The sequence below is a fragment of the Callithrix jacchus genome, chromosome 16 (genome assembly GCF_049354715.1).
Source record: "Callithrix jacchus isolate 240 chromosome 16, calJac240_pri, whole genome shotgun sequence".
NCBI classification, from domain to species: domain Eukaryota; kingdom Metazoa; phylum Chordata; class Mammalia; order Primates; family Cebidae; genus Callithrix; species Callithrix jacchus.
Window position 1 is genome coordinate 22,001,891 of NC_133517.1, and position 23,536 is coordinate 22,025,426.

The 23,536-nt window shown below is 41.2% G+C and overlaps 1 protein-coding gene across 3 annotated transcripts in view; it reads left to right on the forward strand.

Annotated features, from left to right (window-relative positions):
* The first annotated feature begins 243 nt into the window (after positions 1-243).
* TRIM55 (tripartite motif containing 55) overlaps positions 244-23,536 on the forward strand; it is a 48,357-nt gene continuing 25,064 nt past the window's right edge. For all 3 annotated transcript variants that reach the window (XM_002758953.6, XM_002758952.7, XM_002758954.5), the window contains exons 1-7: positions 244-551; positions 1,421-1,593; positions 7,709-7,874; positions 9,806-9,901; positions 22,456-22,689; positions 23,027-23,049; positions 23,153-23,277. In XM_002758953.6, the coding sequence (XP_002758999.3) occupies positions 384-551; positions 1,421-1,593; positions 7,709-7,874; positions 9,806-9,901; positions 22,456-22,689; positions 23,027-23,049; positions 23,153-23,277 (985 nt within the window). In that variant the 5' untranslated portion in view covers positions 244-383. The remainder of the gene's footprint in view (positions 552-1,420; positions 1,594-7,708; positions 7,875-9,805; positions 9,902-22,455; positions 22,690-23,026; positions 23,050-23,152; positions 23,278-23,536) is intronic.

Genomic DNA, 23,536 nt, shown 5'->3' on the forward strand with positions numbered 1-23,536 from the left:
ACATTTGCATTTGTTGTTGACAACTGTCAGCTTCGACCTCCTTCTCCTCACAACCCCCATCTAAATGGGGATCGTAATCCTCCTTCCCACCCACTCTCTTCACTCCCTGGGGTAAGAATGTTGACTCCTGCTCTCCATCACCTGTCAGGATCCATCCTGCTGTCACTGGCTTATATGGACAAGTCAGTCTACTGTCACGTGACCGCAGGCTGCTAAAAACAGCTCTGGCACCCACTCCAAACCAGGGCCTGAAACAATGTCCTCCACTGAGAGAAACGTAAAGGACACTTGATCACACAATCCTTGGAATAATATCCAGGGAACACTTGCCGGAGCCACTCGCAGCACCCTTCCCTGGCAGCGCATTTGGGGACGGCGCGGAGATGAGCGCATCTCTGAATTACAAGTCTTTTTCCAAAGAGCAGCAGACCATGGATAACTTGGAGAAGCAACTCATCTGTCCCATCTGCTTAGAGATGTTCACGAAACCTGTGGTCATTCTCCCTTGTCAGCACAACCTGTGTAGGAAATGTGCCAGTGATATTTTCCAGGTAGGTTTGTTTGGAATTTGGTCAGGGGGAGGGGGTGGAAAAGATTCCCTCCTCTTGGAATTAAGTACTTAACATTGAGGTGAAATCCTTTAAAAAACTTTATAAGGTTGCCAGGCACAGTGGTTCATGCCTGTAATCCCAGCACTTTGGGAGGCCAAGGCAGGTGGATCACATGAGGTCAGGAGTTCAAGACCAGGCTCACCAATGCGGTGAAACCCCGTCTCTACTAAAAATTAAAAAAAAAATTTTTTTAATTACCTGGGCCTGGTGGCAGGTGCCTGTAATCTTAGCTACTCAGGAGGCTGAGACAGGAGAATCGCTTGAACCCAGGAAGCAGAGGTTCAAGGTGAGACAACGTTGTGCCATTGCACTCCAGCCTGGACGACAGAGCAAGAGACTCTGTCTCAAAAAACAAAACAAAACAAAAAGGTTGCATTTACTTTCAAAGAAAAACACCTTTCTTCTAATGATTTGCTTTATGTTCCTCTTTACTCCCAAATCTAGTTTTATCTTAAGACTAAGAATAGTATTTGTTTCCTTTAAAAAAAAAATCAATCCATTTAATGTTTCAAAACTATAAATGAGTAACTGCTGAAGACATTAATGTGGATTTTCTGGCTGGAACTTTGGTTCTGAAAATGATGGATGGAAAAGCACTTTGTGTGGACAATGGTGTATTCACAGATGACTGTGGATTAGGTCTGACCCTGTGTTTCTGGACTGTTTGCTGAGAAAGCCCTGAGGGATGATCTTATGGCAAGCTTAAAGTAGAAGCTCATGTTGTTTGTAGTAGCAGAGAGTGAAAATAAGTCTCAGAGAAGCTACTTGTGGCATTACCCAATTCCTTTTTTCTTGCTTGGCAAGAACAGGCCTCTAACCCGTATTTGCCCACAAGAGGAGGCACCACCGTGGCATCAGGGGGCCGATTCCGCTGCCCATCCTGTAGACATGAAGTGGTTTTGGACAGACATGGGGTATATGGACTTCAGAGGAACCTGCTGGTGGAAAATATCATTGACATCTACAAGCAGGAGTCCACCAGGTAACACTCTTCCATGTGTCAAGTCCATCTGAAGCTTGTTTTTGTTTGTTTATTTTAATGGGTTGCTACACTGAATGCTCCTTTATCAATCAAAGACTATGTGTTTTAAGGGAAAATGGTTTTCCAAGTCAGTCCTTCCCAATGAAAGGGAGAGTTGCTCATAGGAGGAGCAAGGGGAGCTGGTGCCCATGCTTTTGTATCAGTTTAAGAATGAAATCATTCATTAACACTAATCCATTCCAGATGGCGATGTTGAAAGAGACTTACTGCTGTCTCCCTCCACCTTAAAGCCTGGTATTACATACATTTTTATACTCTATTGCACTCCCCAGGTCCTTTGTAGCTCCAAATCCCTACAAAGAAAAAAAGAAACCTAGTAAAAACTTAACAGAACATTCATAGAAATGGCATCTTCCAAAATACCCAGTTCCTAGTTCAGACAGTCTTGCCTTAAAATTGTTTGGATGATAATAAAAACAACCCTCCAACATAGTTTGTCACTGAATTTACTCTAAGGGAAGTTGCAAAGCAAGCAAAACCCTGGCTTTAGGGACTTAAAATTCAGAGACACAAGGAAAAAAAAAAAGATGAAATTCAGGTAATGATTCCCCATTCCTTATATTGTATTTACTACAGAGTCAGCATTCACTTGTTGATTGTGATAGCATTATATATCTATCCATTCATTTAAAAAAAAAACAGAAAAGGCTTCTTATTCATCAAACCACATTGGCTATAGAATTCCTTTCCTAGACACAACTCCGTGGGACGCTCATTCCTAGAAGGCACGGTGTGAAGAGCCCCTTTTCAGTTGTGCACAGGTCAGTCCAGTCCACAAAGCTTAATAGCCATATTGAGACCATCTAGAAATGGCCTCATTGTGATTCCATTAGGGGACATGTATTTATGGAACATCTGCAGGGCTCTAAGAGGCTTGTGCTGTTGGAAGGAAAGCTGTTCTATAAATCTAACATAATTATTATAATTATTATAGCTATTAATTTCCGCTAAAGATCCAAAACTAAATTAGATAGTACCAGGATCTAGATGGGTTTGGGGAAAAAGAATTGCTGATGACATATTGCAGAGATTGCAGCTGGCTGTTTCCCTTGCTTCCAAAGTCTCTTGACAAGAACAAAAGTACTATTGCTGTTGCTGTTACTTTACAGATTTGATTTCATTGTGTTTCACTACTTTAAAATACAAATACACACTGTCTCTTAAAAACTTAACCAGCCAATTAATAACCAATTAATTATTAGGTTGATGCAAAAGTAATTGCGATTTTTGCAATTACTTTTCATGGCCAAAACAGCAATTACTTTTCCACCAACCTAAAATTAAGAGAGTTTATATAACAGGAGTTTCATTGCTAGTCCTGGGCCTTGCGCAGAATAGTTGCTCCGCAAATCCTAGCTGATCAAGCAATACCCCCAATATTCTTACATAACAAGTTTCAGAGATAGTACAGTGCCTTGCACTGAATGGTTGCCCCATAAATCTGAGCTGATTAAGCAACACCACAAATATTCTTACATGTTCTATTTATTGCAATAAATTTACGTTTTGTTACTTGTCACAGTGGGAACTGGAGACATGAAAAAATGGCAATACGTGTTATAAAATTCAGAGAAGAGATGTTAAAATTTGCAGTATTAGTAAAACTACAAAACACATCCTTACCTTAACTATGAAGTTGGCTTGCTGCAGCTGCCAAAAATAGCATCCGGGGCTGGGAAGTAAATTACATGAAAGCAATGAACCAGATTTCCAACAATAAAGCTCATAGCTGAGTGGACTAGGGATGCTTTTGTGATTTTCTGTGACTTTGTTATGTTGTTTTTTTCTTGAATTTGAAACTTGCCTGTGGGAAAATTTTACTTGGTAGCAAAACCACAAGTTGTACAGAGCACTTGGCCACATGTCTGGGAGGAAACACAGGTGTCCCCTGGGGGCAGGCAGCCTTACTAGACCAAAACCTTGAGCCCCAGGGTACGTTAGGTAACCCTAGAATGATCTTGATATACAGAGTGAGAAGAGTTCAACTGTGGCCATTGGAAGTGGGTAGAAGGGGTGCCAATCACAGACTGGATGTTATTGATCAACTCTGACCTCCTACAGAAAGGCTGGAGACTGTAGGTCTCCACAAAACCTGGCATTTTTATCCAGAATTCTACATGATGCCAGACTAGCCACAGTTGGGAGTGGGAGCTGATAAGAGAAGGTACTATTTTGGTTAATATTAATAATTAATATAGTAATAATTAACTTTAAAATATAACAAGTAAACTACTGCCCCAGCACTGTTCAGGGTGCCTAACACATGAATCATGTGCAGTTCTTTAATTCTCACAACAATCCTGTGAGATGTTGATTATTATAATTACTACTACACTATTAAAGCTTTTAGTGTCTTAAAGTAATTAACATACACAATTTTGAGAATTCAGTACAAGGCCTCTGAAAAGAAATGCAGTCTCCACCCTATTCTCTCTTTACCCCCAAGTCTCATTCCCCAAGGTCAACCACTTTTAATTCTTTTAGCTGTTTTTCTGCTATTCATCACCAGTGATATGTACATACTACTGGTATGCTGCTATTCTTTGATTTTTCAATTTCAGATATTTTCTATTGACTTTCCACTGTAGACGATTAGAACTGAGCCCTCCTCACATGGCTGGGCTCTATCATCTACTTGGGAATTCCTTTACTCTCCCATGGGTTGAACTCCTTTCTCCTTGGATTCCAGGTCTCCCTGTTTGCTGGCTTACTCTCTTGTTTTTACAGAGCACATCCTCAAGTAATCTCTTAAAATGTGCACAAAGTCCTTCTCTTTTCATCCTCTTCCCCTCCGTCACCCCCTACTTGCCTTCAGGACTCCCGGCTCCTGCAGTTCCAGACCCTTTCCAGGGTTTCACAGCTCAAGTCAGCTAGCTTACTGTACGATTCTCACTGCAGGAACATAGCAGAACTAAGATGCAACTCAAGTAGGTCACGTCCATTCATCCAGACGTTCCTAATTTCCAACATTTGGTTGATATCTCTTATTTGCTGTCATCTGTGCTCACTTTTTGTCCTTACTGATTTATGCCCTTTTATTTTCTTATTCTCATTTCACTGGGATTCCAGCAGAATAAATACATAAATAGATACATACATAGATAAATAAATAAATAAATACACGCCTACGTTCATTCTGCCTCATTTAATAAGAAGACCCTTAATCCGATTTTTGATATGAGTAAAAATTGAGAACAAAATAGGTTAAGTAACTTGCCTAAGGCGACCCTTATATGAAGAAGCTGACCTGGAATAAAGCTTTAAGATCAGTTTGGCCGGGCACTGTGGCTCACATCTGTAATCCCAGCACTTTGGGAGGCCAAGGTGGGCAGATCACCTGAGGTCAGGAGTTCAAGACCAGCCTGACCAACATGGTGAAACCCCATCTCTACTAAGTACAAGAAAAATTAGCTGGGCCTGGTGGCAGGTGCTTGTAATCCCAGCAACTTGGGAGGCTGAGGCAAGAGAATCCCTGGAACCTGGAGATGGAGACTGCAGTGAGCCAAGACTGTGCCATTACACTCCAGCCTGGGCAACAAGACCAAAACTCCATCTCAAGAAAAAAAAAGATCTGTTTGACTGCAAAGCTACTGCTTGAATTGTCTCACCAAGACCAGATGCCCACGCCTCAGAAAACTCTAGGGTGGTCCCAGGAATCTCAGAGACCAGAGACAGCAGGCTACAGACTCCTCAGTCCAGCCTACACTGAACGGTGAGGGACCACGACCAACATTTAGCACTGGGCCCTGACCACAGCTGTGAGCTTGGCTGCTCTCACCTCATAAACATGTATTTATGTCTTTCTTTTACATGCCATATCTGTCCCAAGTCTGTCACATGTTTTAAACTGTACAGAGGTTTCATTATACACTCAGCTATGAGTGGGTGGTGCTTCTGGGGCTGGGCTACAACCGAAATAAAAAACTCAATGAGGAATATGGGAAGTCGTTCTCAGTGTATATAACACCGCGAAAAAAAAAATAAACTGAATCACAAACAAAACTAAATGTAGAGCCTCATGGCTGTTTTCACATTTTCAATATTCGCATATACTGCATAGACCTGCGCTCTATGACATTATCTCTGGTCACAGCTGTTGACATCAGAACAGCATGTGGGACCCAGGCTGTCCACTCTTGCTTAACCCATGTTAATGACATGGTGGAGATACCTAAGAGGGAAGAGTTTAGAGGGGAAGAAGACTTTGACCAGCCAGAGACCAACTCTCCAGTCCAAACCCCAGAGGGCAGTGACATTTATTAAAGAAGTAATCAGGAGGTTGTCTGGTCTCTTCCTCTGCCATTCAGGAGTGCCAGGTGACCCTAGGCTTTTCCCATATTTGCCATGACTTCTCCGGCTGGGTGGTGTTCCATTAGAGCACAGGGAATACCGTCCATTAATAGGTCAAATTCCCTTTCATTGTCTCTCTCCTTTGTGCAACAAATATTTACTGAGCCACTGCCTCCATGTGGGGCACTTATCTGAGTATTGGAGATGCAGCAAAAAAGAAGATGCATCATGGTCCCTGCCCTCATGGAGCTGATATTCTAGTGGAGGAAACAGACAGACCTGACAGGGAGATAATTTTCTCAATTGTGGAGTTGACTTTCCTTATTTGAGTTCCATATATGTGGTCAAATCAGAAGGTCATAGACTTCATGGAAAGCATATTGCTGCAAGACCAGATAGAAATTCCTTTTGCAATGATCAGATTCTAAAATTTTGAAACTGGAAGTTCATGCAATTTTCTTACGAGACCTAGGGCTTCTCCCAGTGTTTAGCCTAATCTCAAGTACTTGACTTATACCTAGAAGCTTATAAAGGAATATTAGTGTATTACAGAGGTACATCGGCATGTTTTCTGCCCTTCTCTGAGTTCTGGGGCTGCAGCTACAAGATACCACACATCAAAAACAATGGGTTTCAAACACTTGTGATCATGATTCACAGTAGGAAGTGCATTTTATGTTGTGACCACTTATATGGATGGATGTATATACACACACACACACACACATTTTTGTTTAAGTCACATATATACACACATACACCTGAAACAAAAGTTTCAAATATCGATACTTATTCTTACCACATGTAATTCCCAGTATTTGCTATTCCATTCTATTTTTATTTTAACAATGCTGATCATAACTCCTTAAATTGATTTCTTGGCCTATAGTAATTGATTTCATGGCTCATAAAAACCTGCAGTTGTTTAGAAGTGGATCTGTGTAACAACAACAAAAAAAATGTAGTCCCAAATCTAAGATGTTGCTAAATAACTATGTGTTTGGAAATTTTAAGAAAGCCTCTGGATTTGGATTTGAATTTTTCAAATACTTCTGTAAACCATGAACAGCCTCAGTCATTAGATAGGTTATATCAGAATTCCTGGGGTTTATATAAGGAGGTACACTCACACCTGCCTCTTATACATAGCTACTTCCAACCAGTACTTGAATTAATAATCAGAAGATTTCTGTTCCCTGTGAGCCACACCTATCCTCACTCCTTCAGGTGAAAAGGGTGTTTTCTGGGGACAGAGACTATAGAGGTGGGATCTAGCTCCACCCAAAAGCTGGTGCAAACTTGACTGTCAGTTCATCAGCAACTTCCCCTTCTTTGTCCATAATGGGAAAGTGTCCCTTGAGAAACTCATGAGTGTGTGGACACAGTGCCGGAACACCTTCCTGATGGCTCACCAGGGTCCGATGTTCAACTTTCAGGAATTTCACTAGCAGGTTCTTAAACCTTAGATAACTTAAAATTGTCCATGTGGAAATACACCTTGGAACCCGGCAAATGGTACAAATCAGTATCTCCACATCTCTGTCCCTACCCCAAGCAGGGTTGTTAGAGATTTGCCAGCACCCCACTGCTAAACCTGCAGGGAAGCTGAATTTGGTGGGCTCTGAGCACGTGAAAGGACCCCTGGGAGAACTGGAATAGAGTTGCTGGGCATACAGGGAGGAGAAGGAATTTGCAAGGCAGATCACCAGTCTCTGCTCTGTCCCTGTGAGAGCTGATGGACATTCATCTGCCTAACTCCTCCCAGGCCAGAAAAGAAGTCTGACCAGCCCATGTGTGAGGAGCACGAAGAGGAGCGCATCAACATCTACTGTCTGAACTGCGAAGTGCCCACCTGCTCCCTGTGCAAGGTGTTTGGTGCACACAAGGACTGCCAGGTGGCTCCCCTCACTCATGTGTTCCAGAGACAGAAGGTAACAGAGCTGCTCCCTTCCTCCCGCACCCCATCCCCATCCCCACTCCTCAGGGCCTTCCTGGGGCCAGCGTGAGTGTTTCCTTGTGGTGGAGGAGGAAACCCAAGCCATATAGGGCCACAGGACACTGGAGGGCACACAAGGTCTGCAGGAAGATATGTGCACAGTTGTGCACAAGGTACACACTACATTTCCTGGACAGTGGGGGGAAAGGCCAGACAGGGCAGGTATGCCCAGGTTCAGGAAGGGGTGCAGAAGGACAGGGTCCCTATTTTTGTGCCCTTGGGAGGTTGCTGAAGATGAGCAATGTTAGGGGACCCAGCAAAAGCTCAAACTGCTCAAGATTATATGAAGCTTAGACTACAGATAAGAAAAGGACAGTGTTTTACCCTAGTCACAGAATACTTTCCTTCATCCACCCATGAAAGGTTTCTTTGGCCCTCCTCAAGACCTTTTCTCCTGCACTCTTAGTGAGGAAGGGTTACAATAGTGATGTGCCGTTATAGAGCAGCTTTAAAACACAGTCTTGTACTGGCCCTCCTGTCACCTGCGCCAGTTGCCTAAAGGTCCCTCTGAGTGTGATGAGTCCCCCTGACCCCAGGGCCTCAGCTATAGCCCCCTAATTCTGACCCGAGAGAAAGAGAGTGTCTCCATCAACACATTACCAACCTGCTAGCCTGGTTTCATGCACGAGCAGGTCAGAATTTATCCATTTGGTACAGATAAAAGTGGAGTCAGGTACTCCAGTAGGTGTAGCCATTCCAGGCACTGAGAATTTGAGCAGTTCCACCTCTCAGTATCTTTCATTTAGACTAAGCAGTGTTTTATTGTGAAGATTAGTGTTGGAATCAAATTTGGAAGCAAAGCTCTTGGGCAACACCAATTGCAACCAGTGGCCACTAAGTGCTAGAGAAGCAGGATTTTTCAAGTTATCCACAGCATTTGTTTATTTTTCAATCAGTTACAATTTATTCCTCCTTCTCTTCTGCCCACTTCCCCTAAAGTCATAGCATGATAGAACTGGATGGTAGCTGTTTCACACTCCTCCCCTCAGAGCCTGGAAAATCCTGTGAGATGGAGAGAAGGACAGACTGGTGGGACTCCCACCCTTGCTCCTGTTTGGCCGAAGCAGCTTCACCTCCATATTAGCTTTCATTTGAAGAAGGTTCTGCAGCTTTAAAATATTTTGTAATCACTGTTCTGGTCCAATCTTCTCTTTCTAAATGTGAGAAAATTAGAGTCGAAATCAAACATATGTTTTGCCCAACATCATAGAGAAGCTGGGAGTAGAGTTGGATGAGGCACATGGGTCTCCCAAGGGCCCATCCAGTGCTCCTGGTGGCTCCATCAGCCGGCCTTGGGAGGGGGGGAAGTAGGAACAATGGAATCTCATCCCAAGTCAAAAGAGCAAAGGAATTTCAAAGTTGACATTTCTGCCCTAGAACCAGTTCTTTGTTTCAGTGCAAAGTCTGTAATGACTTAGTCTAACATGTGTTTGCGTCTGTATATACTATATTATTATGCCTATATTAAGTATATGTTAAATAAATGAGGATTTACTATATACATTTCCCAAGTAAAACTGACCCTGAGTTCCACTAGGTAAAGAATTCCATTTGGGTCCCTGAAGTCACATATTGGGCTCCATGCCATTTATAAACAATACTTAGAATTCTTTACCTTGAACATGTTTATCTCCATATTAAGAATGTGATGAAAACTATAAAACCTCTTTGTGCACAAATGCATTCATACACAAAAGTTTGCTTGCAATATCAGGAAGTCCACAGGCCTCCAAGCTGTCCCTGTTACTCCCCAGGGGTTGCGTGGATCCTAAATTAAGAACCTGTAAAGACAATATTATGACCAATACACAGTCGGGGTGACTAGGAAACCCCTAAGATATTGGGTTTGTGTTTTCTCTTCATTAGTCTGAGCTCAGCGATGGCATCGCCATCCTTGTGGGCAGCAACGATCGAGTCCAGGGAGTGATCAGCCAGCTGGAAGACACCTGCAAAACTATCGAGGTGAGTCAGGTGACTTCCACAGGTTCTCAATCAAGCCTGTGACACCGGGTCTTTATGGCTTCCTCAGTGCCACACTAGACATCCCTATTCCAACCTTTCATTCTTTGCATCTAGAATGGCCTCTTTCCTGATGTCTCTGAAATACTCACCTCCAGCACAGAAAGAGACTTTACCACAGAAGTCATGAGGCAGATGTTACCACAATTACTAGGGCTATTGTTGCATACGTTGTTCTTTCTTCCTTTGGAAAGGTTAGCTACAAGAAAAATATATTCCCCATAATGGAATTCAGTGTTGTTGCTATTATAGCAAGCTTTCTTGGTGGAAATCTAAACTGTCTTAGGAAATTCTCGTCAGTGCTTTAGACAGTCATATGCAGGTTTGAGCTGCATACCTCCACTCTTACAACGGTGCTGCGAAGAGGCCATCAGGAGGAGAAATGGCTGCAGTTAGAGAATGGCTCAGTGGCTGGGAGCTCATGGAGGCTCATCTCCACTTGCCCTCTGCCTGGCCCAATGCCTGGCAAATAATCAACACTCAAAAACAAATTTTTGCTGAATGAATAGATAAGTGGCTGGTTGTTTAGTTCATATTTGGGCTTGCTGTAAAATAAATACAGCAGATCTACTTGTCCCTCAAGATCAAATAACCATGCTATTACTAGAGGCCTTTAAAGTGTAGAAACCTGAAGAGGTTTAGCTATATAGCAGAGACCTTTTCAAGAATTAAAGATTCACCAACTAGTTCCAACCACGCTACTCTGGTGCAGGTGCAGGACACCTGGGTTCAAGTCCAGGCCTGGCTCTGTAACCCAGAGCAGTCCATTACCATCTCCCTGCTCTAAGTTTTGGGGTTACTGTTTTTGTAGTTGGACCTCTGTGCAGAGTGGAGGTGTGATGCTGTTCAGTTCACGACATGTAGTTCTCACTGCTGTGTGCAAGGCCTCTCCATAGATCACCACTCTAACATGTTTGACGTTCTGTTTGCGCTTTTATAAAATGTACATTGTATAATATATATGTCTTTTAATTTTATAAATGGTATCGTGTGGTATTTTTCATTCTGCTTCTTAGTTTTTAAAAAACTAAATATTAGGTTTTTAGTTTTTTTGTTTGTTTGTTTTTGAGACGGGGACTCGCACTGTTGCCCAGGCTGGAGTGCAATGGTGGGATCTGGGTCACTGCATCCTCCACCTCCCGGGTTCAAGTGATTCTCCTGCCTCAGCCTCTCAAATAACTGAGATTATAGGGACCCGCCATCAGACCTGGCTAGTTTTTGTATTTTTAGTAGAGACAGGGTTTCACTCTGTTGGCCAGGTTAGTCTCAAACTCCTGACTTCCTGATCTGCCCACCTCAGCCTCCCAAAGTGCTGGGATTACAGTCATGAACCACCACACCCAGCAAGCATTATGTTTTTAAGATCCATTCGTGTTGCTACAAGGAGATTCAGTTCCTCAGTTTTCTCCTCTGTAACAATGGGGCAATCATAGTACTTAGGTTATAAAGTTACTATGAAGAATTAAATAAGCAGAAGCAACATGCTTAGCACAGTGCCTGGCATGCGCTAAGTGCCCAATAAATACTGTTCTTATTAGAAAGGCAAATTCTATTGAAAGCTAAAGGCTATTTCCTAAATGAGGGCTTTAGGATATTAGCTATAATTATCTCATTTTAAATTTGCACGTCATTAAAATCAATCTCATTTCTTCTCCACATTCATATTCCTGAAAAGATCCATGATCAATCTGGGATCCATTTATAGAATGAAAGTTTTCTCTTGATGAAGAGCCGAAAGAGATTCAGAAACAGACAGTACAAACTTCTTTCTTAGTACTTATTTACAATAGAGGCAAAATACAATTCAGTCATAATGCCGTGAATCAGCACTCCAGGGTGGTACCAAGCTGAGGTTCGAGTTTATAAATAGGAGCATGTTGCTTGTGGGTGAGCAAGGTAATCTCAGGGCTTTACTGGAGATGTCTGTTGGAAGGAACAGGCTTTCTGTCTGGGATGGAGAAGCTGGAGAATGCACAGGAGAAGAGCCCTGTGCAAGGGAAGGGGGGCATATGGGCCTTAAGCAATTTGATTCTTGAGCAAATGCAAATGATTGGGGCTCCCTTTAGCCAGCATCAGAGGACACCAACAGGGCTGCAGAGATTTGACAACAGGTTTTCTTCATAGAAGCCGGTCAGGGGCACGGTAGGAAGTGCTGTTTTTATTCCCCAAAATGACAAGAAGGAACAGGTTTGTAGTTCAATCAGCAGAAAGGATTAGTGCAGATGTCAGGAAGAACATTCTGGCAGGGAAAGGCAGGATCATTACCCCCATTCTTATTGGCAATACCATTCATTAAATATGACACACTTTTCTAATAAGTATTTTCGCAGGTGGCTAGAGGAGGGCATATAATCACTCTCTTCGGGACTTTACAATGAGATGCAAATTGGCAGGAGTCTTAAAAGTTCATCTCTTTTACCTGTTTATTTCATTTCTGGGACTTCAGAAAACAAGATGAAAATAACATAGCAAATATCTGTTTTTATTTGTTATTCAGGATGTATATTTATATATAACAATATAGAAAGTACAGTTGTGTACCATGTAACGTTTTGGTCAATGATGAACTGCATATATGATGGAAGTCTCATAAGATTATAGTATCATATTTTTACCGTAACTTTTCTCTGTTTAGATATGCTTAAATGCAAAACTACCATGTATTACATTTGTCCATAGTATTCAGTACTGTAACATGCTATACGGGTTTGTGGTCTAGGAGCAATAGGCTGTGCCATACAGCCCAAGTGGGCAGTAGGGTCTGCCGTTAAGTTTGTGTAAGTACCCTCTGTGATGTGCACACAATGAAGTTGCCTAATGATGCGCTTCTCAGAACATACCCCCATAGTTAAGCAACACGTGACTGTGTATATTGACATAGAACCTCCTATACATTCATGGGAAGAAATCAGGAATGAAAAACACCAAAAGGTTAAGGCAGTGAATAGTAGGACTGCAGGTGATTTTCAGTGCCTCCCTTATATTTTTATAAAGTGAGTCTGACATTTTTAATAACCAGCAAAATAAAGAATGAGTGAGTATGATTCACATGAGCATAGCTGTTTCAGATCAGTTTAGATGGCTCATCTGGAGATGTAGAGACTGTCTCAAAGCCCCATGGAGGTCTCTGACTTTATGATTTCCACTTCACACATTAACCTTCTTTTGAAGGATCCCTGAGGATGGGGATGGTCACAGATGGCCGCCCAGTGCATCTGTCATCACTGAGGTGACCTCCTAGAGCCAGAGTCATATCAGTGGGCAGAGCCCAGAGGCTCAGTTTCTTGCCAGCCTGCAAGGCCGGACAATGTAGAGCAAACCAGGTCCTCAGCTTGCAGTGAAACGGTCCTAGCTTGAGCACCAGGTGGATTCTGAGCCAGGGTCAGGGCCACAGAGCTATTGTGTCTCCTGTTCTGCCTGGAGTTTGTTTCCCTTTCTGGCTTTGTGCACCACCTGCCCAGAAACATTTTCTGAAAAGCTATGCGTGGTTCCTGGCCAGGGGGTGGGGAGCTGCTGTTAAAGAATTCTCTTTTCTGATTGGCGAAGACCTCCTTAGGGATGAGAAATGAAGTAGTCCCTGGGGTGGGTATTATCCTTCCATAATTACATCGGGGCCCTGACACCTGCCCCAGAGCCCTTTGGTGGCAGTGTCTTCCTTGCACATGTCTAATTTTGTCTCTAATCATGGGAGGCCCCTGGCCCAGGACCAGCTCTGGAGCAATGCCGAGCTTAGGGTAAATGACACTGTGGACTCATTGTTATCCTTTAAGAATAACGTCTGTAGTTAGCATGAAGTTACAGTGATAATGAAGGTGGCTTTGAAGAGGACTATAGTTGCAAAAGGGCAGACTGAAAAGGAAGTGGCATTTTCCTTCAGTGCTGTGAGCTAATGGTGAGTGGAGGAGCCATGAGTCTTTTTACCTCTGCTTCTTGAGAGTGGCCCAGCCTAAGACGTTCCCTGAACTGTGGACTTCAGGGTGATGGAGGGCTTCTGGGCTGCTCCAGATGAGCCCAGCATGATCTGAAGCTTCACTTGCCTTTCTAGGCCTGGAGATGTTCTCAGATGGGATGGGACTGGATTGGGGGCTGCCTGTAGGAATGGAAATGCCCCCTGGGAAGCTCTCTGCTTCTAAGAAAACATGCTTGACTTTCATTCCTTATCCCTAGAGAACACAATTTACCTCTTGTAGACTTTATCAATGGCACTTATCCTATGTCACTGGATACTTAAGGGCACAGAATGTTAATACTGGCCCTCCCACAGGCAGTCTGCCAGGCCTAGAAACATCACTGTTTTGTATAAATGCCTGTCTAGGGGAAACTGCTCCAAGTTGAATAATAAATATTGGATACTGAGCATTTCCAATCTCTGAAAAAGGACAATTTGAATAAAACCCTCCAATGAATTTGCAGTGAGAACGAATCTGCTGTACTTCCAAAACAGTGATTTTACCCCAAATGGCCTTTTCTCATCTCTGAGACATTGTCCATGCCATTACAAATATGAAGAATGAATGTAATTAGAATTGTTTAAATATCATACCAGAATTTTAAAGGCAATATATGTTTAAAAGAACAGATTTCGGTGTTTGAGTTTTAGCACTGTTGCTTAATTACATGACATTGGGCAAGTTACTTAAGCTTCCTGTCCCTCGACTTCCTCGGCATTCCAGTGGGGATGATGATACCTTCTTCACAGCCTTGTCATCATGACTAAGTTGAAGTAAGAGGCACATGCCAGGGGCTTGGTAAATGTCACCTTACAGCCTCAGAGTCAGTTTGGAAAGCACACATTTATTCTGATGATGGGACCCAGTTGGAAGCTCTAGAGATTCTGGGGCATCTTTTAAATGGTGTCAGAAGACTATCAGGTCCTAGTTAATTGTGATGGCAGGACTGAGCAACTCCCTCTAGAGGGACACATTGAGAATGAATGGAGCTAGACATGACTTCTATTCTTTATCGAAGAGGCTTTTGTGGCAACTGGAAATACTGGCAACCAAGGGAGACAGAGCCTTTTCTGGGAAACATGGTGACTACCCACAGCAGACCAGAGTAAGACAAGCATCTGCTCAGTTTGACAAGTGGCTTTCACCGAACCATGGGGTTCCAGTCAGAACAGGCCCACCTGGCCCTCAGCCCTCATAGCGTCTACTCAAGAAAATTCTGAATAATCTGGACTAGCCCAGAAAACCCCAAATGCCAAGAACCCCAAGAGTAGTGTTAGAAATCCCTAAAATTATGGAATAATTATCCTTCGAACATGGAGCGGCAACATGAAGTATTAGAAAAAAGCCTGAGTTTGAAAGGCCCCAGACCCATGGCCACTGAATAGCGTTGTTTGCTGAGCACTACACAAAGGAGCCAGTGGATGGAGGGCTGAACCCCAGCCTGGGTACCTGGAAGATGGTGTCTCTCTAGTTTATCTGTCCCCTTTCTAGGGACATCCTAGTCTGTACTCATGGGACTTCTCCAAGTGCTTGTAACTGGAGCTTATGAATGAAAGGCTGGATTTGATTTTCTTGTAAGGAACTTCTTACTTTTTTCAGTATTATTAATTATAGGCTGCTTTTTTTTTCCTCTTTTTTTTTTTGGAGGGTTGGTGGGAAGAAATCATGTTTGTTTAATGAAGGGAAGTTTGAAGTTTCTTATTTCAAAGGAAGGTATACCTCTGAACACGTATGTCTCGAGGAATGTTGGAGGAATGTGGTGGAGATATGAATGGGCCTAATCAAGCCACAATTGCTCAGTGACAAGTGGTGGGGCTAAGAGCTTATCTTCAGCTCTATTTTGGTCACAGAGCTGTGTTCCTTACATGGTAAGAGCAGTGGTCATTGTTGCCTTAGGTTTTTTCCCACTGTGGCCACCACACATATGCAAGCTAGTACTGACCTTTCAGGGCTAGAGCATGTAATATACGTATTAGTGCTGTAGATGACACAAGACTTGCCAGGAACAGAGGGAGGCACGTCATAGCCTAAAGACTCTCTGAAATGTCTTCACATTTACCTAAAATTAGAGAGTCTTGGACCTGTAGAGTCAGAAAGGACCTTAGCAATTATACAATTCGATCTTTCCCTATACAAATACAAACATATTAACAACTGTCCCGAGATTCAGTGGTTTCCCTAAGGTTGCATAGCTATATTTTACTGGGTTTTTTTGTTTTTGTTTTTGTTTTAAAAAAACAACATTGAATGAAGCAGAAACTTAGACTGTCCACTTAAATACTTTTTTTTTTTTTTTGGAACAAAATAAAATTGAAGCTTTTCCATGAGGGCTGAATATTTCTAGATGCAAGCCATATTTTATTCATTCATTCAGTCAGTCAATCTATATTTCTCAAGTGTGCATTGCGTGCCGTATTCTGTACACATAATGCTGGAAACTAGTGATGAGCTAAACATAAAAGGTTCCTCTTCTCAGGCAGTTTTTATTCTAATAGAGGAGTTAGACAATAATCAAATGAATAATAAGATCATTTTAGAGAGTGATAATTACCTGAGAGAAAAGTGAGCCAATAAAAATCTAGCCATTAAAAACAGTGGTATGGTGGTGCTTTGCCTGGAAGGCCATCTTCTCTTTTAATATAAGGTCCTTTAGTATAAGGTCATCTATTGTTGCTTTTTCTTTCCATGAAAGTTTCCCCTTGCAGTTGCATATCTTGTTTTTCTCATTACTACTAAAATATAAAGGTGGCTAGAAATTGTAGTCTGCCAATTTTAACATTTCCATGATGGCAACAGTTAAATGATGGCTTTAGATCCATGCTAAATGTTACGTACTCACTTCTAAGGAAACAACCAAATGATCATTTGATTTTTTTTTTCTTTACATTCAGAAATGTTGGCATTGTTTAGAAACAATATCCCACCCATCATCATTTTACCATTTCAATATGGGAGGGATAATGTTTACTTTATAAAAATCACTCCTTTTTAGTATATTGCATCCTTACTGCATTCTCCCTAGAGATGGGATGAATTTTATTTTTATTAAAGTATTGTAGACAACTTTAATTTGGTTCTCCCAAGAAGCCAAGAAATATAACTTTGTCCCAGCAGACCCAGGAGGCAGGCTTTGCATCAGAATATGCCTGGAGGCCAATACTTACTGCATTTGTGGTGAAGGTTACTTCACTTGCTAAGCACACTCACACAGGTGCACACACACACAGAGGATGTAGGAACCACAGACATCAAAAGGAAGAAAATGGAGACTATTTGAAAAGATCAACGCTAACGCTCAAAAAGTACGGAACTTGATTGAATTACTATGCAGAGAAGACGGGAAGGATGGGAGGTATACGGCCCCAAATTAGGCTTAAAGATACATACCTTGTTACTCAAATAAATGAAAAAGTATGCTAAAAGCAAGGAGCAGTCTTTGAGATGAGGAAGTTTTTGTGGAGAAAAGACAAACATGGTTGCTATCATGCTTTTGTAGGGTAACAGTGGTCCTTTAAAGTGTGCTGGCTGCAGACATTTTGACAATACAAAAGTTCACATTTTTTCCTCATCCTCTTTTCAGGCTGCTAGAAAGTCACTGCTGAAAGTGTTGCAGATTCACATTAACAAAGGCACAGTAGGTACTAAAATTCAGAGTCATTAGTGTCAGTAGCTAGGTGGCTGGCCTCTGAGAATTTTTTTTTCTTGGCACATATCTGTTCCCTCATCAGCTTAGAGGGCAAATTGATAACCTGAGGTGTTTATTGTTCCCTGACTTTCACAGCACTCCGATGGTCTTGCAGCCAAGAACGACTGGAGGGCAGCTAAACTAGTATGTCACGTGTGGGTCCTAACGCGGAGAGCATGAAAAGCAGGAGACTTCATTTCATGGAGTATTTCACATTTGAATCTGACATTAGGTTAACCTGAACACTTTAAGTTAATTTCTAAGAGTTCATAATTCCAAGGAAGAGGCATGTATTTTTGCCATTTCAGAAACAGATTTGTCTCTTACCGTATTTTGCATAGAATTATATGAAAAGCTAATTAAGTCAGAGAAATTTTTTCTGTTAGGAATTCGAAAATACAATAATTTTACATTTTATATTTATCATTTATAATACATTTTTTCTTTATTATTCTCCAGAACACTGGAAAATTATGGCAGGTTATTAGATCATACAATGCCAGGTACAAAGTGAGTAGTTGGTGAATTTTGTTGAAAGAATGAACTAGGGAATATAATTCTGAAATAATTTAAGGTGTCTTGCCTTTATAAAGCCTACCTTGAGCATAGTAAATTTGATTTGTTTTTGTTTTTGTTTGGAGATGGAGTCTTACTCTGTCGCCCAGGCTGGAGTGCAATGGCACAGTCTCGGCCTACTGCAACCTCCATCTCCCAGGTTCAAGAGATTCTCCTGCCTCAGCCTCCAAAATAGCTGGGATTACAGGCACACACTACCACACCCGCTAATATTTTGTATTTTAGTAAAGATGGGGTTTTACTGTATTGCCCAGGCTGGTCTCGACCTCCTGAGCTCAGGGAATCCACCTGCCTCAGCCTCCCAAAGTGTTAGGATTACAGGCGTAAGCCAGCATACCCAGCCAGTAAATTTGTTAAAAGCTATATATTCTGTTTACAAGCACTTCATATAGTTTTTTAAAGTTACTTAAAATATGGGTTCAGCTGGGTGTGGTGAGCTTAGCAATGACCCAGGAGTTCAAAGACCTTGACTCTAGGCCAGACACCAATAATAAACAGTAGGATGGCCTTGAAAAAGTGACAGCTCTGCTGGGTTTCAGTTTCCACACGAGTGGCATGATTGATTTGGAGCAGGTTATTTCTATTATTCCATGCAGCTTCAAAATTCTGCAACTGAATAATTTAGATTAAGGAATTTTGACCTAAATTTAACAGACACTAATCCAGTACCAATATATGCCAGGTAATATTTTAAGTTCTTTACAAAGTATGTAATGATATAATAATTTTAATAAAATATAGACCACGTATGATGTAGCATTTCCTGTATAAACAAATAAGAGTTGCTATTAAAATGATAGCAATTTTACTAACATTCAATATAAGTTATTTAAAAAACAGAATAGAAATAAAATAATGCTTGGAATTGGACATAATATAGGGATGAAATTAGTTAATCCATTTAAACTGGAAAAAAAATTATATGGTCAAAATAAGTGATTTAATCTTTATTTGACTTGGTAGAGTATACTAGATTACACATAACTTCACATCTGTCTCATTGTAAATGATTTGGCTGTCATAAACTTGAATGTTCTCACATATTAAATCACATAGGAGAAAACTTGTGTGAATCAAAGAATTTCTACCTGTATTACATCTTAATATAGTACTCATTATATTATAAGTGTTTCAAGTGCACAACTCATTTGGGAGGAACAAGCTGGAAACCATTATATGTTCACAGTAGAGCTTCTAAATATCAGAGGGGCTAATTTCATGTATACAGTGGGCACATGGTTGCCTGAAGGTTGGAACAGAAGATAATACTGCGAAAGAGAGTTTGACTGGAAAGCTACTAATAGGTTTCCATTTCCAGGCCTGGTTGAACCATCCAACTCTCATGATAAAGGGCTGGAGATGAACGGAAATTTATCAAGCCAGGCAATTTCCACATCCTGATATGCTGCATGGGCCCTTGTTCCATTACTTTGACAACGGACAGGACTTCAAGCATTTTTGCCCCCTCCTCAACCTCATTTAGGAGGTCAGGCTTCCTCCTTCTTAAGGTCAGGCTCAGGCACTAATTCCTCTAAAAAACTCTTCCTGAGTCAACATTTCTGGCTCCTCTCAAAAGTCCTCCATCTACACAAAGGGTTGGATGAAGATTCCATAAGTGCTTTTTCCATAAAAACCTGGTATAAATCTCTAACATATTTACATTATTCAGCCTACCATGTTGAATTACATTATTGGTTGATAGTCTTTCTCAGTGAACTGTGAGCTCCTTGAGAATAGGAACTATGTTTAATTCTTTTCGATCCCCAGTGTCTTGCACGATGTATGACACAAATGACATGCATTGTTTGTTAAATCCATGAATGAACAGGTAGATGACAGTGGTAAGGCATTTACTATTAAAATGGTTGGCACCACTGGATCTCCATGCATTATAAGTTGGTTAGGAAATGTGATGAGAATTGACTGTTCCAAGGGAGGCAATGGAGTGAGGGATATATTTCTTGCACATTTGCAGAGTATCTTTATAATAAAAAGTTTGGTTTAGGTCATTCTCCCTCACCCCACACTGAGAATAGTAGAGAAATTGAGAGAAAATGAAACACATTTTAAAAAATCTATTAGGCTAGGCATGGTGGCTCCCACTTGTAATCCCAGCACTTTGGGGGGGCTGAGGCAGGTGGATCATGAAGTCAAGAGTTCAAGACCACATCTCTACTAAAAATACAAAAATTAGCTGGGTGTGGTGGTGCATGCCTGTAATCCCATTAACTCAGCAGGCTGAGGCAGGAGAATCGCTTGAACCAGAGAGGCTGAGGTTGCAGTGAGCTGAGATTGTGCTACTGTACTCCAGCCTGGGGGGCAGAGCAAGACTCCATCTCAAAAAGAAAAACCTATTCAACAGATATTTACTGAACAGCTACTATCCAGGAAGGTGCTCTGTGTCCTAGCCAGATTCTACCCTCGAGAAAAATATAGTTTAGATATTTAAGAAACTCACATGAAGGAAGAAAGCTGTGCATGACATAAAAGACTTCAATGTTTACCAAAATGAAAGAATATGTGATAAAGGTTATAGAATGGTCAGAGATGTCAGAAATAAATTTGCTGGATTCCCAAGAAGTTCCCACTGTGCAGGAGAGCTAGGTTAGATCATTATGGCTCACAATCCGCTCTCAGCTACAAAGATCCTGGACTAGAGATGGTCAGGTCCAAGGAGATTGGCATATATGCACACCAAGCTTACCAGGGCTTGAAAAGCCAAAAGGCCAATGACGAGGTGAACTGGATAATTAATTATGATTTAAAGATGGGCCCAGAGTAAAGGGACCTAAATGGTACTGGAGATACTTCAGCCATACAACAGAAATGTGCAAGCCAGACTTCCTGTACAGCCTTTCTCTCCAACAGCATAGGCCAGATGTAGTATTTCCTATTTGTAGACAGTATTGGATAAATAGAGGATCTTGTAGATACAGATATATGCAATTAAATCTCATATGGTAACTATTATGAGATTTCAGAAATATAAAATGTTATATTCAGCCATAAAGATCAAGGGCCACTTTATGGAAGAAGTGGTAGTTCGGCAATGTCTTTGAGATTGCTTAGAGTTTACAATGGTGACTTGGGGAAGAACATCATAAACAGAGGGGAAAGCATGAACAAAGAAGGTGAATGGTCTATTTTTGCTGGAATTCAGGGTATACAATGGAGGATAGTAGAATATTATGCGGAAAATTGGAACCAGGTCATGGAGGGGTCTTGAAAGCTAGTTATGAAGTTTAAATAGTGTTCTTTGTGTAATGGGGAGTCATAATAGAAAAAAACATGATTAAGGCCAGGCATGGTGGTTCATGTTTATAATCCCAGTGCTTTGGGAGGCTGACAGGATGGGTCACTTGAGGTCAGGAGTTCAACCAGCCTAGCCAACATGGTGAAACCCCATCTCTACTAAAAATTCAAAAATTAGATGGGCATGGTGACAGATGTCTGTAATTCTAGCTACTTGGGAGGCTGAGGCAGGAGAATTGCCTGAACCTGGGAGGCGGAGGTTGCAGTGAGCTGAGATCACACCACTGCTCTCCAGCCTGGGTGACGGAGCAAGCAAGCAAGAGAGACAGAAAGAGAGAAAAGAGAAAGAAAGAGAGAAAAAAAAGAAAGAGAAAGAAGGAAGGAAAGAGAGAGGAAGGAAAGAGGAAGGAAGGAAGGAAGGAAAGAAGGAAGGAAGGAAGGAAGGAAGGAAGGAAGGAAGGAAGGAAGGAAGGGAAGGGGAAGAGAGATTAGAATTGTATTCTGAGAAAATTAACTTGGTTGCAGTGTGTAAATGGTTTGGAGGAGGAAATCCTAGATGCAAAGGCTATTGGGAAGCTACAAAATCTATATAGAAGGACTGAAACTAGGACAATATTGGTATAAGTGAAACAGAAAGGGAGTTAAGGGTACAAAGCAGGAAGTATCTTGGCATTTTCTTTGCACCCCCACACACATGCACACACACTTCAAAGCAAAGTATAACCCATGTAACTCAAATACAATATAAAAGAAAATCATTCTTAATTTCTGTGAAATTCTCCATTTATAAAGAAGATTGGAAGATCATTGATTCATATAGCCAGTTGATTGATTTTTGGATTGTCTAAATGTCAAATTGGTTAAAAATGGAATTTCCAAAGCACCAACACAATGGGTATCCATACCTAAATGGACACCTTCAGGGTAAAAAAAAATATCCTGCATAAGTAAATCTTTCACAAGATGTCTAGGTGATTTTTTCCAAATCGACTTTCTTTCAAATACTTTCTAACGTTAGCTAACCCAACGAATAGGAATGTTGCAGAAAACAGAAACAGGAGCTTTGTGAGAAATTTGATTACCTGTACGGCATTTTGGAGGAGAGGAAGAATGAAATGACCCAAGTCATTACCCGAACTCAAGAGGAGAAACTGGAACACGTTCGTGCTCTGATCAAAAAGTATTCTGATCATTTGGAGAACGTCTCAAAGTTGGTCGAGTCAGGAATTCAGTTTATGGATGAGCCAGAAATGGCAGTGTTTCTGCAGGTAAGTCTCTTTTTGGCGTCAAGGTAACAACCCAAAAGGTGGGTGCTGGAAAATTAGTTATCACATTTTCATTATTTTATGCACATTTCAGTTTTTATTTATTTTTACCAACTAAAATATAAACCCCATATGCTCATATATTCATCTATTTAAACAACTCAAAAATATGTCTAATATACTGCTTAAATCTAAGATGGTTCTGGTATAAGACAGTAGTTATTTATGACATTTAGAAACTAAGCTATGAGATTCTCAGAGTCAGCAAAGGAAATAATTGTCTTACCACTGTCTTCTATGGAAATAATTTAGCAAAACTATCTTTTGTTTGCTTTCACAGAATGCCAAAACCCTGCTACAAAAGTAAGACCTTTTTATTTTATGGAAAAAATGCATATTGTCACCTTTACCCAAGGCTGTCCAATTTTAAACAGTGACAGAAAGTGGCAACTTGTCTTTGTTGCAGAATCTCCGAAGCATCAAAGGCATTTCAGATGGAGAAAATAGAACATGGCTATGAGAACATGAACCACTTCACAGTCAACCTCAATAGGGAAGAAAAGATAATACGTGAAATTGACTTTTACAGAGGTTTGTTATTTTTTTTGACCATACGGACGAAGCTGCAGGTGTGTGAAAGCTGCCAACAAGTTGGATGGGAGGAAAGGGGGAATTCAGAATCACTTCCAGAATCAATGTCGACAACTTCACAAGGATTATATCCAATGTGCAGCTCTATTACATTACAGGATCACATCATTTGTTGACAATGTTTATTTAACTTTGAATATATGGTGCCTTTTTTTTTTTTTTTTGGTGGACTCTCACTCTGTCCCCCAGGCTGGAGTAC